Raw genomic sequence first — 16,799 nt, 5'->3', positions numbered from 1 at the left:
TAAAGTTTTAGTTTACCCAAAACTCACAGGTAAATGGAAATTAGACTCACTGATTTTCTGATGTTAAAAGATTTAAGCTTGGTTTACAAAACCAGGCTGGTGCTTTTGTTTCCCCTTTATGTCATATGGCACAGTAGTTAGAAAAACTAAAAAGTGTGTAAGACTAGGATGTAACCTTCTTCCCTTTATGACTGAAAGCAAGCTCTGACATGGTGTCCCTCCTAATCACAGCCTGCAGGCTTGTCTGCTATGAATCTGTCCACCTGTCCTGTGTAAATATCTCCCATTTGGTATGAAATAAGTAATTAGTTGCCGGAACTGAATTAAGGCCTCTTGTCTGCCAGGAAAATTCTTTAATCAATGAAAGATGCAGTCATTTTCATTCCAAGAGCCAATGAAGATGCAAGTGCTATATACAAAGCACAACTTTTAACAGCAGAAACAAGAGAAGCATATTTCCCTATCTAAACTGCACTAGGTAGAATAACCTCCCACAAAGCTGGGCAGACTTGTTAAAATATTTAATTAGACATATCGGAGCTCTGAACCTTAATCCCAAGTAAGTAGGGAGGGAATAAATCTTCCTCATTTTTTTTAATCGAAACTTTTTTGTTTTAATCTTTAGACTAGTGAAGACAATAATTTTGTAATCACACAATCCTTTTCTCTAAATGCCTGATTTACTGCTGGGTGGGATCTGCATTATATACTTCTGAAATCTTTAAAAGCAGATACCGTTATCTGAGGAACTTCTCTCATAGGCCACTCATCCAAAGCAGTGTGTTAAAAGGTTTTTATTTTTATCTCACATGGACCAGAAGACCTTTTACTTGCACTTTGCATATGAACCCAATTTTGCAATAAAATCTGAGCATGACTGGTTCAAAGCCTCATGAATCAAATCAGTCACATTAGTTTACCAAGTGAACAAAATTGACCTGCTTTTATATAGTAAACCCTATGCTAAATTGTGCATTTGCAATTTCTGTAATGTACTAAGCTTCCCAGAATATATAAATAAATAAACATAAGAATTTTCTATCTACAGAGAGTGTATTCATAAGTATTTATAGACAGGCCGTTCTAAGTTCAGCAGTCGGTGGTCTTTTCTTTCAAAATATTTCTACAGATCTCAGTACTTTAAAGTAACCTATTAAAATATGCTATGAACCAATAAATAATCACTGAAAAAAGATGCTGTCTAAAAAGTAATAATGCTCAACTCTATTTCTAATATTATAATTGTGAAATAGACGATAGATCTATATAATAGACCATCCAGATAACAGATCATTCAAGTAGCATGCAAAGGTTATATAACTAAGAGGAAAAAAAAAAAAAAAAAAAAAAGGCTCTTTTTTTCTTGCACTGAATTTCCTGAAATTGCATTGATGAAAGACATTTTTTTTCCAGTTTCTGAATTGTCTGTTTTGCTCGCTCTTCCATTTAAGTTTATTGCTTCCTCTGCTGTCTCCAGTGGAGGGTTTAATGCATTATGTAAAATGCATTGTACTGGCCACTTTTGAAAGCCAAATCCAATCAACTGAAAACTTCTACAGTATGGACAGGCAGATGACATGCAAGGTCCTAGGAATGATCCTTCAACCTTGCCTTATTTAAAGTGTCGTTGCCAGAAAGATTAATTTCTGTTTCCAAGCATGTTAGCATTCCTGGAAATTTGCCATGCTCTTTTATGCAAACTAACTTGAGGATTTCACTAGGATGCTTCTGGAAAGACCAATGACAGCAAAAAAAAAAAAAAAAAAAAAATGGCCTTTGTGATGTCTAGGTGTGACTCTACACCCATCTGAACTTTCTAAATGCGGTTTCAAAACAACTCTGAGGTAATGGTTTCTGAGCATGAGAGACCTGGGTTTTTTTAAAGACAGGACATGCAGAAGCAGACAAATTTCAGAATTCAAGTATTGGGTCCAAGCCTTAATTGATTTTTCTTTTATTAAAAACAATTCTCAATCATTCCCCTAAATATAGACTTCTCCTATGAGTTGGAAATGATATGATAAAACATAGCTTTAGCCAAAGAGTTCTTTTGAATAAAAAAAGTAAAATCAGGGTGTGTCACCTTAAAAATAAACCAGACTTATTTCTGACTTCAAAAGACACTTGAGAATGGTCTTTTATTTACCAATATCAGAATAAAAATGGTATAACTTTTATAATTCTATTGTACTTCTTCTATATCAGGGCTTTATCCTCTAACAGTATATTTATGTCACATTAAAATAAAAAGACATAGCGTTCCTTTGACTGAAGTGATTCACATGTGCCTTTACTGCTCAGCATATAAGGGTTTATTTCTCCAAATTGCTTTTGCAGCCACTCTGCCATCAGTGAACAAAAGAAAGACAGGAAAACTGAAGCACAATAACCTTACAAAATATGGATCAACCACTCCACTTAATTGGTTTTATTCCATAAAGTGTAATTTATACCAACTAATTATACGGTTTTTGTCATTTAAATGCCGAAGTAAATATAACCCATCCATCCTTTCTTGAAGCTTATTTTAAGAGTTGGAAACAAGCCACAGCTGTCCTTGCAGTTAGCTCAGACTGGTCTAATGCTTCATGAGTTAAGGCTTAGTCCATTAGTTTCAAGGGAGGATATGCTGAACTGTCTTTGTACTTAACCAGCTATTGTGTATGTGAGTAGCTGAGACAGAAAGGCCATCAGTTCCCCTCTGAACCAGGATGCATGCCTACAGATAAACAGCTTTTATCCACTCCTCTCTGTTCAAAGATAGTTTTGTATTACACCAACTTTTCATTTAATTGCTTGAACATCATTGCTATGATAGGAAAAGTACTTCCCCTTTCAGTCTTTACCTTATTTTTTCTGGTTTTGGCAAGAATCAAACTTTTGTATGAAACATTTATTTTAGTATTTATGAAAATGTTCTAACTTTAACAATGAAACATGCACAGTAATGCAGAAAGTCAGTGTACTAATGGAGTCGGGCAAGACATATATAAAACACTTTTGCAAATAAATTCCTACTAATAAATTCATTCAGATTTATTTTTCCTTCTAGTTATACAGAAAATACCAGTTTTCTGAAGTGTCTCAGCTTTCTGAAATGTGGGCCAATAGATACCTGCAGGTCATACAACTCTGACAGAAATATATAATGTTTAGAGGTTTCCCCTTGTTACACTCCTCATTACTATGAGACATGCAAGGTGGGAGTTCCCCACTGAATATCTTCAAAAGCACAGGTTCTAAATAAAAAATTCCATGTTCAGCAGGATAGTCAGTGGTTTTCATCACTGCATGCTGATATCCCAACCGAACCTGCCTGTCTCCTTAAAGGACCCTCTATGAGATGAAGGTGTTCAGTAATACACTTTTGTGGCAAGCTTGTAATGTATTATTTATAAATGTAGCATCTTCCAAGTATTAATAATGTATATTCTCCCACTTCTGCTGTGAAATATTTTTTTTCAGCTTACCTGGGTTCAGAAATTAAATTTAGACTTTATTTTGTTATAATTAGTATCTTCTGATTTGATAGGGTAATCTATAGCACGGTATCCTTGGTGTAAGCCCTTTGGGAAACTGTGGTCCTGATTATGTGATGTAAAAATATTTACCCTGCAGTAGTTAGTGTTCAATGACCTTCAGTCCCTTTTTCAGTTTGCACTTGGACTTCCTGGCTTTGCTGACCAGTGATGTGATACTGGAGGTCTCAACTTCCAGCAGCAGTGACGGTTCTTGAGGTCTTGCCAGGCTTGAACTTGGCACCAAGCTGGACCTAATTTTAAAGGCTTATTTTTCACATAAACTAAAATTCTGCACAAGTATACTTTTAGATATGGTAGTCAAGCCAAAAAAACCCTCCATTTCTTGGTAGGTAGTTACTCTGAATCATTGCAATGTTTTCAAAGAGGAAAACTGAAAAATGCAGTTACTATATCAGAAATAAAATCCAGGCTCAACTTTTTTGTCTATCAATCATATTTGTTTAGCTGTAATTAGCCTTGTGTCTGTGAATTTCAGGTACAGTATATGTCATCCCCCATACTGCTTAATCAAATAGGACTGGCTAAGTAAATCCCCATTGATCAGGATTTTTACTTTTACTATTTTGATTAAGCAGAAGCCTTAAGTTTACAATAATATAAATATGTTGCCCTGTAAGGTAACACCACACACCCCTATACACACACACATCCACACACCTCACCCCAAAACAAAAAGGATGTTTCAGGTAACTGTCTGCCTTGACCAGTCTTGTTCCAATACACTGGAGTCCCCACACTGACATTTTAGCTTGTAAGCCATGCAAAATATTTATTATTTTCAATATCAACATGAGCTCCCAATATTATTCTATTCTGTTTTTCTGAGAGTCACTGCTATAATTCAGCTTCTATGACATTTGATATAATAGAAAGAAAAGGTTTTCAACCCTATTAACATTCAAAGCACAGGACAAGCTTGGTCTCTTGGGTTTTTCACTCCTTCATAGCAACAATTGGGCAAAGACGTCATAACTACAGTGTATGCATTAAATGAGACCTTAAGACTATCATCTTCAAAGAGAATGATATATTCCATGATTTCTCTGTGTCATGAAAACTGTCTGAAGTTATGTGAGACTTGTGTATTTTTGTAGCACCATGAAGGCATGATTTTTGTAGCAGATGAAGGCATACAATAAAATAGAAAATTACTAAGGCCCCTAAGAGCAAAGAAAGTAAAATATGCAACTGAAAATCAGACATGGGAAAGAGCACTGGACCCAAGGATCTTGCCAATGCACTGAGTTTTTAAATTTCCAGGCAGTTACATTATTTCCTTTTGCACCTGTGGTACCCTTCCCGCAGCAGGGTTTCCAGCTGAAAGGAAGGAGCAGACTGCAGTGCTGGGTGGTTTAACAAGCATTGAAGATGAGGACAGTGGGAATGTTGGTTCAAAGAGACCCTCTGGGATGATCTGCTTCCAGATCTGGAGCATCTCACAAGTGTTTTGACAGAATGTCAGGCAACGCAATGAGGTCCATGTGAGCACTGAGAAAATAAGGTAAAGCTGGACAGACATCCTAAGGGTGAAATATAGGCTGGCAAGCAAAAGCTGAAGTTAAGGACATCCATAGTAGCATAGTCTGAAATTGTCTTACTATGTACAAGGAAAGACGGAAAGGCAAAGCTTTCAATGCCTGGCTGAAAAAAGGTGTAAGGAGAAGGCATTCCCATTATTGGAAAGTAGTGGTGCTTGCTAAAGCATGGGTGCCCATAGAGAAGGTGCAGAATTCATTTTGTTCATAGGATAAACAGGCTTCAGAAAGTTTAAAAGAATTTTCTACAACTGTTGTGATTCTAGCTGAAAATTTCAGGAAAATTCAATTCAAAAAAATGCACAATCCCCCCCAAAAGTATATAGCTCAGATAAAGAGTGTAGTTACCAGAATTCTGAAGAATGCCTCAAAAGGTGATGGTAGGCCAGTAGGAAATGCAGTACTGGTAGATCATACAGAATCAAACTACGGTCCAGTAAAAAGGATAAAAAAGCAACAATATAAAGCCAAGGGTTAAAATGGGAACTATTATGGGTAGCTTTAATGCCCGATGCTAAACAAGAATATCAATATAATAGGCATGTTTGAAATCTGTGGGGAAAAAAAGAAAGGCAGGCAGGAGCAAGATGTACAGGAAAGGCAAAGTAGACCTTATCAGTGGAGGAATAATGATGGTTTTTAAATTAAGTTCTAAGTCAAATAAGACTTAAGGAAGAGAACCGTATTAACACTAGCTAGTTAGGAAAGGTTCTTTAATTCTTCTAAATTTTACAGCAGCCATAATGAGTTTAAACGCAGCATCTGTGCAGAAGCAATAAGAACCAAAATTAAATTATGATTGTATTCAGTTAAATAAAAATAAATTTTCAAAAAAGTGGAAATAAATAAAACTGAGGGATGTTTTTATAGAAATTCTGAATGGGATAGCTAAGAGTTAAATCACTGTGGGTGCTGTCTAGGGACAAAAATGCACAACACCCATTAAAAAGCAAGTTTTTTAAGGGTAAACAACATAGCTAATAAAAGCAAAAAGACATCTGTCAAAAAAATGAAGTTGTATCTCAGAGAGGACAATAGAAAGAACCATAAAACCTGCTTTATCTATAAAACCACAATAAAGACAAAAAATGAGTTTGAATAAATCTCTGGCAAACAAGCTGATAATAATTGTCTTTTAAAGACATCTGGAGCCAAAAGCCTGAGAGAACTGTGTAAAGCCAACCCAAAATTGAGATATAGAAGTGCTTAGAGAAGATAAGATCACAAATGTAAAACAACATATTTTTTTCTTTGTGATCAGCACAGAATTGCTGGAGAATTTTTCTGTGCTGGAACACTTCTTTACGGAGGACTCATGAGAAGGTTAAATTAGCTATAGAAGCAGTTGTGGAATGAACAGACATAACAGTAACAAATCATTGGGATTAGCTGTTAGATGCCCAAGAGCCTGCAGGATAAAATAACTGAAATATTATGACGTGTAATATTTTGCTTTAAACCGCTGTGGCACAAGAAAGCTTGGAGGTGCTAATATAACACTGATTTTTTTCCCCAGAGACTTCCATGGTGTTTGGGGGAGCTAAGGATGAATATGCCTGACATGTACAGGGCAAACCAGTAGGAGCAGGATTGATGGACTCACAGAGAATATCCCATACTGAAAAAAACTCAACAGAAGTCTCCTAGAAAATGGTTGTATTTTGCAATGTTTTCTGGATTCTTTAAAGAGGCCGACATGCAGGTTGATATGTAGGGATGGATTCAAAACAAAGGAGGAAGCTGTTTGTTGTGCGGTACATGATTAATCTGTGTACCTCACTAACATAGGATGATGTGGACTTTGTAATTTTACATACATTTCAAAGCAACAGGGTAATTTGCTGTGAGAAAAATTAATTGACAGTTGTTAAAGACAAAGACACCGACCATCTGGCATAAAAACTGTTAAAAACTGAGAAAATGTTCTATAGTACTATTTGGCCTGTTCTTATGCATACCCTCTAGATGTCAGTGTAAGAGAGAGAAGGCAGGGCCAGATGGATCTTTGTCTTGGTCATTTTTACATATCTGCAAAAATGCAATATATTCTCATACTGAGGAAACCCCAGAATTTTTCTGGTGTGGTTTGGTACCTAAGGAGCATTTATAATAGATAAATGGGATTACAACTCGTGCAAGAAAAGAGACACAAAGTAAAAAGCTACCATGATCTTCAAATTCACATGAATGTTCTAACATGATTTTGCCTTACTAACAACTTTTAGCAGCTAATTGTTATGGCATAGTTGTCAAGGTTTATGCTTGATTAGTTTCTGCATTTCAAAGCTACAGAATACACAAAACTTCAGTAAATTTAAGGAGCGCAGTAAGTGACAATCTTGCTAATCATACTCAGCCTACGAAACTTTAAATTAGCATACTTCTGAAAAGCCTCATTTAAACTAACGATATGAAATGTTATGAATTGTCAGCGTATGATCACTATTTTCAGTCTGTAAGTGTTTTCAGGGACAGATACAATCTTCTGAGCCAAGACGTGTGAAAAAATCCATTCTGATTATAGTAATAACAATGCTTAGCGTGAGCCAGGTCTATCTTTGGTACCTGGAAGTCTCAGGTTATACCCTTTTGTCATTTGAAGGGGATGATCCACCTTCCCTTAACAAACTAGTATTTCCCAAATAATTTTTGAAGTGTAAATGAAATACATTTTCAGGCTCAGGATGGACCTGTGAAATGATGATATATTTCCTCTTAAACGATCAAAACTCATACTTTCAAATAGAGATTTATATTATTTAAAAAAAAACAGCAGTATATTATATTTTTTTTTCACCGTATACTATTCTTCTTCCTGGGTGTCAATTCCTTATCTAAAGAATTTTTCACATTAACACTTTCAGTCATGCTTAGTTGAAAATTAGTTCATTTGGAATACAACATACTCTTAGGAAATCTGGGTGGGTTGTCATTGACATCCGTGAGAGTAATGTTTACAGTGGTAGTACCGGCTAGTCCTCCCAGCTGTCCTCCCATGTCCTTGGCTTGGATTAGAACTTGATATTGTTCTTTCACTTCTCTGTCCATATTTGGCAAAGCTGTTCTTATTACACCTATGAGAAGAAATGGGAAAGAGAAAGTAAAAGTAAACAAAGGGCTGTGATTGTCTAGTACTACATTTTAATACTGGATCTCTTGGACCAGGAATGGAACTCTTCCTAAAGGGTTGATCACATAGAAACATGCATATCGCTTGGGCCTTTAAAAATGTGCTCAGCAGCTATACAGCCTTTCAAAATGGCTGCTGTGTCTGTTCAATCAGGACACGAATGGTTGAAAAAGATCGGTGCATTTTCACAAGGAATGTGAATGGCGTGAGCATAGGTTTGCCACATTGAGATGGAAGAACACTGCATTTTGCAGAGCAGGGCAATGCAGGAAGAGGTAGCAATGCATTTCAGAGCCTTTTCAAACAATTATTTTCAATTGTTTCCAACCAATCACTTGCCATCATAGTTAAGCTAGTGTAGGCCAAGACAATGTTCCTTCTGTAGAGAAGGAAGTCTTTATTAGAAGAACTTCCTTTGCTTGAGAAAGGTTTCTTGATATAACACACAGATGCAGTGAAAACTTTAGGAGTTTCCTTAAAGAAATGTAATTAAAATATAATGGTAAGATGTTTCCCAAATGACTCTTAGTCTTCAGTGATTTTGGATAGCTGATATCTAAATAAGTATGCCATAATCTCCCTTCTGATATATTAAGAATGTGTATGATAAAAGGAAGACTTGTAGAGAGTAAGAGGTACTACTGATCATAGAATTAACTGATAAGGTTGTAAAAAGCTGTAAGGATTTGCGTGCTCAGGTCTTTCTGTTGAAACCAAATTTATATGAGAAAATGCATTTCTTTGTCAAAATTTGACAACTGCATATTATATTGCAAAATGCTATATATTCAAAAATGGTTTTCAGAAAATGGCTATCTGGACATTGGTGCATATAGCATGCACCACTGAAAAATAAACCATTTGGAAGCGTGCTTCTCCTCCAAAGTTATTATTGTTTTAGAAATTATTATTTTCTACTGTTAAACCATCTGGGTTTTCCCCTGGTGTTATAATGGGACTGGAATGATAAGAAACAAACTTTAAGGGTCATTCCTATCTTCATAGCAACTAACCACTGCTGTGTTCACAAGTAAGAATAGGAACCATTAGCTTACAGTACTTATTCAGAGTCTAGAAATAAGTTTGACCTAAATCTGCTATTTCTGGAACCTATTAAAAGTTCCCATTGAATTGAATTGTCTAACAATTTCCTTTCTCTCCACTTGTAACACTGGTGATGATAACAACATTAACAGTAACTACTATTTTCTACCTCAGGATGGCATATAATATAGTGCATAGATCTGGAATATAACCAGCAAATATTTAAAAACATTTTGATAATGCAATACTATTATTTTGAGCTTTTGAAAACAATTAGCGTTGTTCAATACTTTGTTAGTTCCAGACAGAAATCCTGAATTGTAAAACTGTAAAAATTTGTTCATATTCATGTGATACTAATAAAAAAAATCTTTTTTGCAAAAAGGATGAACATTACTAGGTTTCCTCTTGAATCTCTTGATCCATATTTTTGCATTGTGCAGACTATATGTTCCACAGTATTTTGCAAGACCCTTGCTATGCTCATTCTAAGGAGAACTATGAGAATTAAATACTTTTCTTGTTATACTAGTAAACCAAAAAAACAGTATATAGAAAAAACTGAAAATGGGCAGATGGGTTGTGAGCCAGAGATGCAGTTCATCTGATTGTTATACCTGTTTTAGGTACAATTGTGTGGCTTTCTCAGTTAGAAGTATTCCAGATGGTCTTCATAAAATGAAGTAGTAAAGTTTCTAATCACCCACTGTTTATTCCTGTCTGGAAGTATAAGGGCATTCTATATATTTTTTCTGTAAAAAACATTTGTCTCCAGCAAAAAAAAAAAAAAAAAAAAAAAAAAGAAAGAAAAAAAAAAGAAATCAATAAGAATAATTTTAGTGTCTAGCATTTTGTTTTCTACCTCTTCTATTTCAAAAACATAGAAAAAACTCCTGAAAAATACTATTTCTACCAAGATCATCAGTTCTTATGGACAGGGCAAAGGTGATTTACTGTTACCTAACCAGCAAAATAGAAAAATAAGATGGAGGGAAAAATCCATGGGAAAGGAAGGACTACAAATTCTGGTATTCCAAATTCAGCTTCACAAAGAATATCCAAAATTTAAATTTATAAATGTAAAAGTTTATAATGTGGAGTCATTAGAAGCGTGTAACAGTGTTCTGAGTGTTTTCAAATCCTCCTACCTTAAGATTTTACAATAAAGATTGCTCAGTTCCAGAACTGAATAACTTTGATCTTTTATTTTTATTTTTCTAAATGTCAGCAATATCAAATGTGCTGAAAAGTATGGTCTTAATGAGGCTGCTAAAAACTGAAAATAGTAGGTATGGGACCTGGTACAGAAGACATACTCTGCAAAGCTATTAAGCCATAATTCAACAGGAGATGATCGACTTAACGTGGGAGAGAAAATTCAGGTTCCATGAAAAAGCTCCTGAATAAATATTAACATCAATACTCCTGCTGATACCAATTTGGATGTCATTAATATACCTGAGGTCAGAATATGGACTAGAATACTGAATCCAAGAAAAAACTGGATGGAGACATCTAGCCGTAAGAATATTGACCTCATAAGTGCATAAGAAAATTGGGTGGAAAAAAGTTTGTCAAAAGGACATTTTAGTAACAGAACAGAATGCACAGACAAAAGATAAGGGAGGTTATCTGTCTTAAGAGGAGTGCTCTATGTTAAAGAAAACTCACATTAAAATCTGAAAATCAATTTCAAAGCATCCAAAAGTAACCCCCACGTATAAGATCTGAGGCCTTAAAAGGCATCAGTCCAACAGCTGCTTTCCAGAAGGGATTGTAATGCATTTAACCTTCCTGCAAGAGCAATAACAGTTAACTCTCCCATGTCCACATAGTTTCCTTACCTCCAGCAAAGCACTACAAAAGATTAGGAGGTCAGTAAAGAACAGGAGTAAAGGGACAGCTGTAACATTCAGACACAAAAAGGTTAAAAACTATTTAAGTGTACTAGATTCATAGCTGAGTTAATGCTTATCATCTATCAGGAATGATCTGAGAAAGGAGAACGTATAAAGTCATGTGCATGCCAAACCCAATCCTTACTTCACTCATAAAGTTATGGTCAGTGATTTCACCGTTACTACTTTGCGATGAGATATTGAGGTAGGAATAGAGACTTCCACAAGCACATCAGGTTTTGTGTGTAGAAGCTAATAAGTGAAGAGAATATTTGGAACTGTTTGGAAAGGAATAAAGAACAAAAGTATCATCATTCAACCATTTTATACATCCATATGAGCTGCACTCTTGAGTACTGTGTGCACTTTCTCATCCTGAGGAGAAGGCTGATCACTGTTATGGAATGGCTTCTGTTTAAAAGAAGCCTTCAGTCTAGAAGAGTCGCAACTGGGGGAGAATATGGGTCTGAAGGCTGATCACTGTTATGGAATGGCTTCTGTTTAAAAGAAGCCTTCAGTCTAGAAGAGTCGCAACTGGGGGAGAATATGGGTCTGTAAGGTCATGGGGAACTGATAAATAGGAATTAACTGTTCCCTGTCTCATGCAATGAAGTGTGAGATAGGAAATCAATTAAGAGGTTTTGCATTCCAAAGAAGCAACAGGAGCTGGTTCTTCAACCCAAAAAAACTTTTGCTGTGGAATTTCTAGTCACTGAGTATGTAGCTACTGTGCTCCTAAAGAACTCTACTGGGAAGTGGACAAGGTATGGAGGAGAAATGCTATCGGAGTTTTAGTTACGTGGACACTGCTAATCAGCCAGGAACTTCATAAGAACAAGTTGCTGAAGACCAGAAGAGTATTCAGGAGATGCATTACTAAACAATTATTCTTTTATCCTTCATTAGAGCTAGGCAGGCCATCACTTTTGGAAACATGATACAGGACAGCATTGACCTTTGATCTGACCTGGTATGGATGTTCTTAAGTTCTTTGAATAACTACAAGGGAATGTATCAAAACTGTCACTGGAATTCAAGAGATGGCAAACAAAAGCCAGCAACAGCACCCAAGGAAATGCTTATCCATCTGCCAACAGTTCTGAGTCTGTCATTTTGTACCCAAATGGCTTTCTTCCCTTTCCTGACAAAAACACTCAAGGCAGGTGTCTGGCAGTAAAACTGCAGTGAAAAACTATTGTATCATCTCCTCGGTTACAAAATAAAGAATTGGAAATGCCAGAAGATCTGTGGTGCTGCCCAAGATTTCTGGATTTTAAAGCAAGTCAATGAGCAGCATCCTGTGGATTATTCATTCACATACTGTTTATCTCTACAGTCACTGCTAGACCCACAGATAACTCTCATATTGTAACCTTTCTAATGCAAGACAGATTACAGCACATTATTGTTGCTCCTAGAAGCACGCATCTATATGCTTTCTTCTGGTATAGAATTGTAAGCTATGTTGGGCTAGCTGACTCCTGAAGCTTCCTTTACAGCTGTGTCCATTTTTTTACCACTAAGGTCCACCTGGGTAACTCATTAAAGATACTTACAGACAGATGTGGAAGCACTGGGTTTGTTTGATGTTTCAGGGCTAGTAGGGTCCAGGCCATGACCTATGGTCCACTCACTACTCACTACTGAGTAACAGGCATATGATACAGAAATTCAACATGCCACAGGAAAAAAAGCTTTTATTCAAGTGCTAGTAACTATTAATATTTTTTTCCATGGGAAACTTGTACTAGAAATCCAACTGTGGCTCCAGTAAAGGTTCTCCTTGCCATTTAATTCCTCCTCAATCTTTACAGACTGAAAAACATAAGTATAAAGGTAAATACCTTTTTTTTTTTCTCCCAGACACTTGAGAAGTTCCATTCCATTTTCAAAACTAAAATTGTTCACTGAAAATTGCAATATGATCTCCTGCTAAACGGGACATGTGAGAAAGGATTGTTCCCATTGGAGATAGTGTGCTAACAGCCTTATGAGGCTTTTACTGCCAAAATATTGATTGATTGGTGATAAAGGCCCTTTAACACACAATTTGACATGCAAGTACAGCTTCACTGGGAGGAGAAACTATTTGCTGAAAGGGGCATATGGACAACTATGCCTGTAACACATTCAGGATGACACAATGTGTGGCATTCACCATGTAGGTTATTGGCTCCTGAACTGAATTACTAATTATAGAAACAAGAATTACATTTAGAAATATAGGACAAGATACTTAATTAACATGTCTGCCAACCTCCCACATACTTCAGCCTCTTTAAATGTATTATCCTTTTCTGCTCACACATCCAGTAACCCCAGACAAACATACTATGCCTCAGGAAAAGAGGAGAGCAGGAGATGATTAGCTGTTCCACAGTTTCAGATTAGCTCTATGTAGCAAAACAATTATTCCTAGACAATTTCTGACTGTAAGTTCAGCAAGTAAAATGCTGAGAAAAAAGAATATAGACCCAAGATACAAAACTGAATCTTCAGGGAAAAAAACAAAACAAAACAAAACAAAAACCAAAAACAAAAAGTTGAATGCATGTAGCAGATAAAACTTTAGCAATAGAGAACTGATAAAGCATTAAAAAAAATTAAAATAATTGCCCAATGTATACATATCAGATATTCCAGGATTGATGCAATTCATTCAAAACCTAGTCAACACTCAAAACTGAATCATGTGCAATTACTCTACTGGCTTTTGGCTGTATCAGCCCAGTCCATATTTACTAATTGATACTGCCCACATGAATCAAACCCCAAAGTTTAAATCTTCCATTGTTGCTGATAAACTATTTACCTGTCTTCGGATCAATGGAGAAATACGGTTGTCCCTGAAGAATGCTGTAAACCACTCTAGCACTGTTTCCATAAGTGGGATCATCTGCATCTGTTGCCTTTACTTGAAGTACATATGCTCCTGCAAAGAAACACAGGAAATCACATTTCCAGTATACAGCAGCGATCAGGGTCATCTCAGACACATTAGTCCTGTTGTTAGTGGATCCTGTCATAATTCTTGTTCCACTGGAAACAAAGTGATAATAAAACAGTCAATTCTTCACCTCAGTGCTAGCAACCATCTAGTTAACAGCTGAGGCATAACGGGAAGAAAAGGGAAAGCATCAGTAGTTATTTATAAATAGTTCACGATGTATGTGTTGTTTACAAAAACTTTTTTTCCCAACACTTATAGGATAGAGGTCTAGGGAAGTGCAATATTGGATTTTGAAAAATGAGTATACTCCAAATTTTTCTGAAAATGTAGACAACTGTGGAAGTAAAACATGTGAGTTGCCTTTAAAACAAGTATTTGACCAAGCAGCTCCTGAATCTGCCAGTGAACTAATCTCTATGTACCTTAGAATAAACTATATTGCAGCCTTGTAAAGGTGGAATTTACATTTCGATTGTAGGATGAAATTAGGTGTTTGGTTCAGCCATTTGTCTTCCAAATCCAGGCTTGAGTCTTCTTGCCTTTCCCATACAGCTCATTAGGAAACCAAAATATTATGGAGGACGAATCTCCCCTTGACACTCTATTTTCAGTTGTGGTTATAAACCAGACCTAGTGTAGTTTGCTTTATATACTGACTTAAAGGGGAACCATGGAGCAAAATAACTGCACATGAAAACAGAAAACTCACTGGAAATGGCAACAGTCTTGCAGAAATATCTTTTCCCTCCTACTAGTTAGTTGCTGAGCAATTTACCTGCATTGCCCCACAGCACCATAACGAAAACAGTGCTCAAACTATAGTCTTCAGCAAAACAAATAGCCACATATTTAGGCTTTCCCATTAGCTTTGCATAATTAAGTGGCCTATGATCTTCTGTGTAAATGAATGTTGGAATTTGCAATGCTGATTTGATGAGTGAAGGTTAAGACAACCTACATAAGAGCACAAGAAGGAGTGTTATCTCCACTGTTCTCGTTTTAAGAAATGTCCTGCATTTGGAGGCCATTGACATTTTTTCAAGAATATCTATGGAATACTGCAAGCACTTCAAGACTGCTCCTTTACTGAAAAGAAAACTGTCAAGTTGCAAAGGATGTTCACAATCTAAAATTAACCTTAATGGACTTCCTGAAGTTTTTTTCTCAGAGTGTCTCACTGAGAGATGCTCCATGTGAAAGGTCCTACAACTTAAGACAGGAAAGTAACTGATAGCAAAGGTAGCTGTTTGGAGGATTTTCCCCCTCACTCAATCCCCTCTCCCAATCCCCTCCCCCAATCTCTCCATATGGGGATTGACAATGGTGGTGAAGGGTTTGGAATTAACATTGTAAAAATACTTGCTGCTTGATGGCTGGTCATACAAGACTACTCCTGTTACAGTCGTTTATTGAATGAAAAGGTATCCCAAGAGATATTATTTCTATCTCCTGAACAAGACAAAGAAATATAAGTGTTATTTGACTAACAATCACTTTTAAAGTCAATAGGTTGATCATGGTGTAAGCTGAGGGCAAGTTTCCTTAAAATCAACTTCTAAAAGAAAAAAAAAAAAAGAAAAAAAAAAAAAGATTAGCAATCAACAAATAAATGAAAAAATAAACCACTGAGAAGGATTCAGTTAACTAAAACCCTGAGGTTACTCTCTTGATTTTCTGGATGTGAAGGGTGAAGAAAAATACATGTTAGAGAAGAGAAAGCACAGGTTCAGTATAACGATTGTGGAAGCTGTATCTACTCAAACACTTCTGTCTTTCTTTACATAACACATAACTATAACTATAACTGACTACACATTAAAGAGCTTAGACAAGCCCAGCCAGAGGAATACATTTTCCTATTGGAATGACAGACAGAAGCTATCTAATACTTGTAGAGCCTTTGATGGCTTTCATCTATTCATGTCCATAAGGATTATCTTTGTAATAGGATCTCCTACTTTCAGTTGATTTCTGCTTCAGAAATTAAGGGAGCCACAGCAATAACTCAGTTCTACTCCAGTGACCAAGATTCCTCCTTTCAAATTTCCTCCCCGTTCCCTTAAAAAAATACGTTCACTATATGTGGCACCTTTAGGCCCTTACTGCTGTGGGAGAAAAAGCAAGACCTGCTCCTTTTGGAGCAGTAACTTTGACAAACCATGTCATGCTCGTTCACTGTACAGTACAACATCCCTTCCCAGTACACACACACCTGGCTTCCTTCATTGCTACAGTATCTCACTGCCTTTCCAACCTAAAATATTCAGTCTACTTTTTCCTCTGAAAAGAAATGATACCTTTTGACATAGTTGCTGCCACCTTTCCTCCTTACCAAATTGTTCAGTCTTCTACTGTGTTCTGACCTTAAGCTGCTGAGTTTTACTCCCCTTTGAAGCGCTGGAGCAAGGCACCAGATTCCCAACACGCTGAGGTCTGAACTGGAACGTGGTAACTGAGTGCTCTGGCTGACAGGTGTGCTTCCTCAGGACTGGTTTGCTGAAAAAAGGTGGTACTGTCACACATTCCTGAGTCTCTCCTGGGCCAGGACTCATTTCTGATGCCACACTGGGTGCTACCTAAGGGAGCTGATTTTAGTTTGCCTTCTGAGTACAAATGTACAAAATTTTATCATCATGTTACCAAGACCTTTACTTTGCACCCTGAAGGGAGCGACATTTTGCATAAGAGAACAGGACAGAC

General features: G+C 36.5%; 1 protein-coding gene across 4 annotated transcripts in view; it reads right to left on the bottom strand.

Moving 5' to 3' along the window:
* Positions 1-16,799, bottom strand: part of CDH12 (cadherin 12) — a 220,798-nt gene that overhangs the window by 61,927 nt on the left and 142,072 nt on the right. For all 4 annotated transcript variants that reach the window (XM_055800777.1, XM_005243727.4, XM_027795760.2 and 1 more), the window contains 2 exons: positions 13,962-14,081; positions 7,984-8,151 (listed from right to left, as the gene is read on the bottom strand). In XM_055800777.1, coding sequence (XP_055656752.1) covers positions 7,984-8,151; positions 13,962-14,081 — 288 coding nt within the window. The remainder of the gene's footprint in view (positions 1-7,983; positions 8,152-13,961; positions 14,082-16,799) is intronic.

Source organism: Falco peregrinus, chromosome 3, assembly GCF_023634155.1.
Source record: "Falco peregrinus isolate bFalPer1 chromosome 3, bFalPer1.pri, whole genome shotgun sequence".
NCBI classification, from domain to species: Eukaryota; Metazoa; Chordata; class Aves; order Falconiformes; family Falconidae; genus Falco; species Falco peregrinus.
The sequence above is the reverse complement of the archived record's forward strand: the minus strand, read 5'-3'. Positions and strand labels throughout refer to the sequence as shown.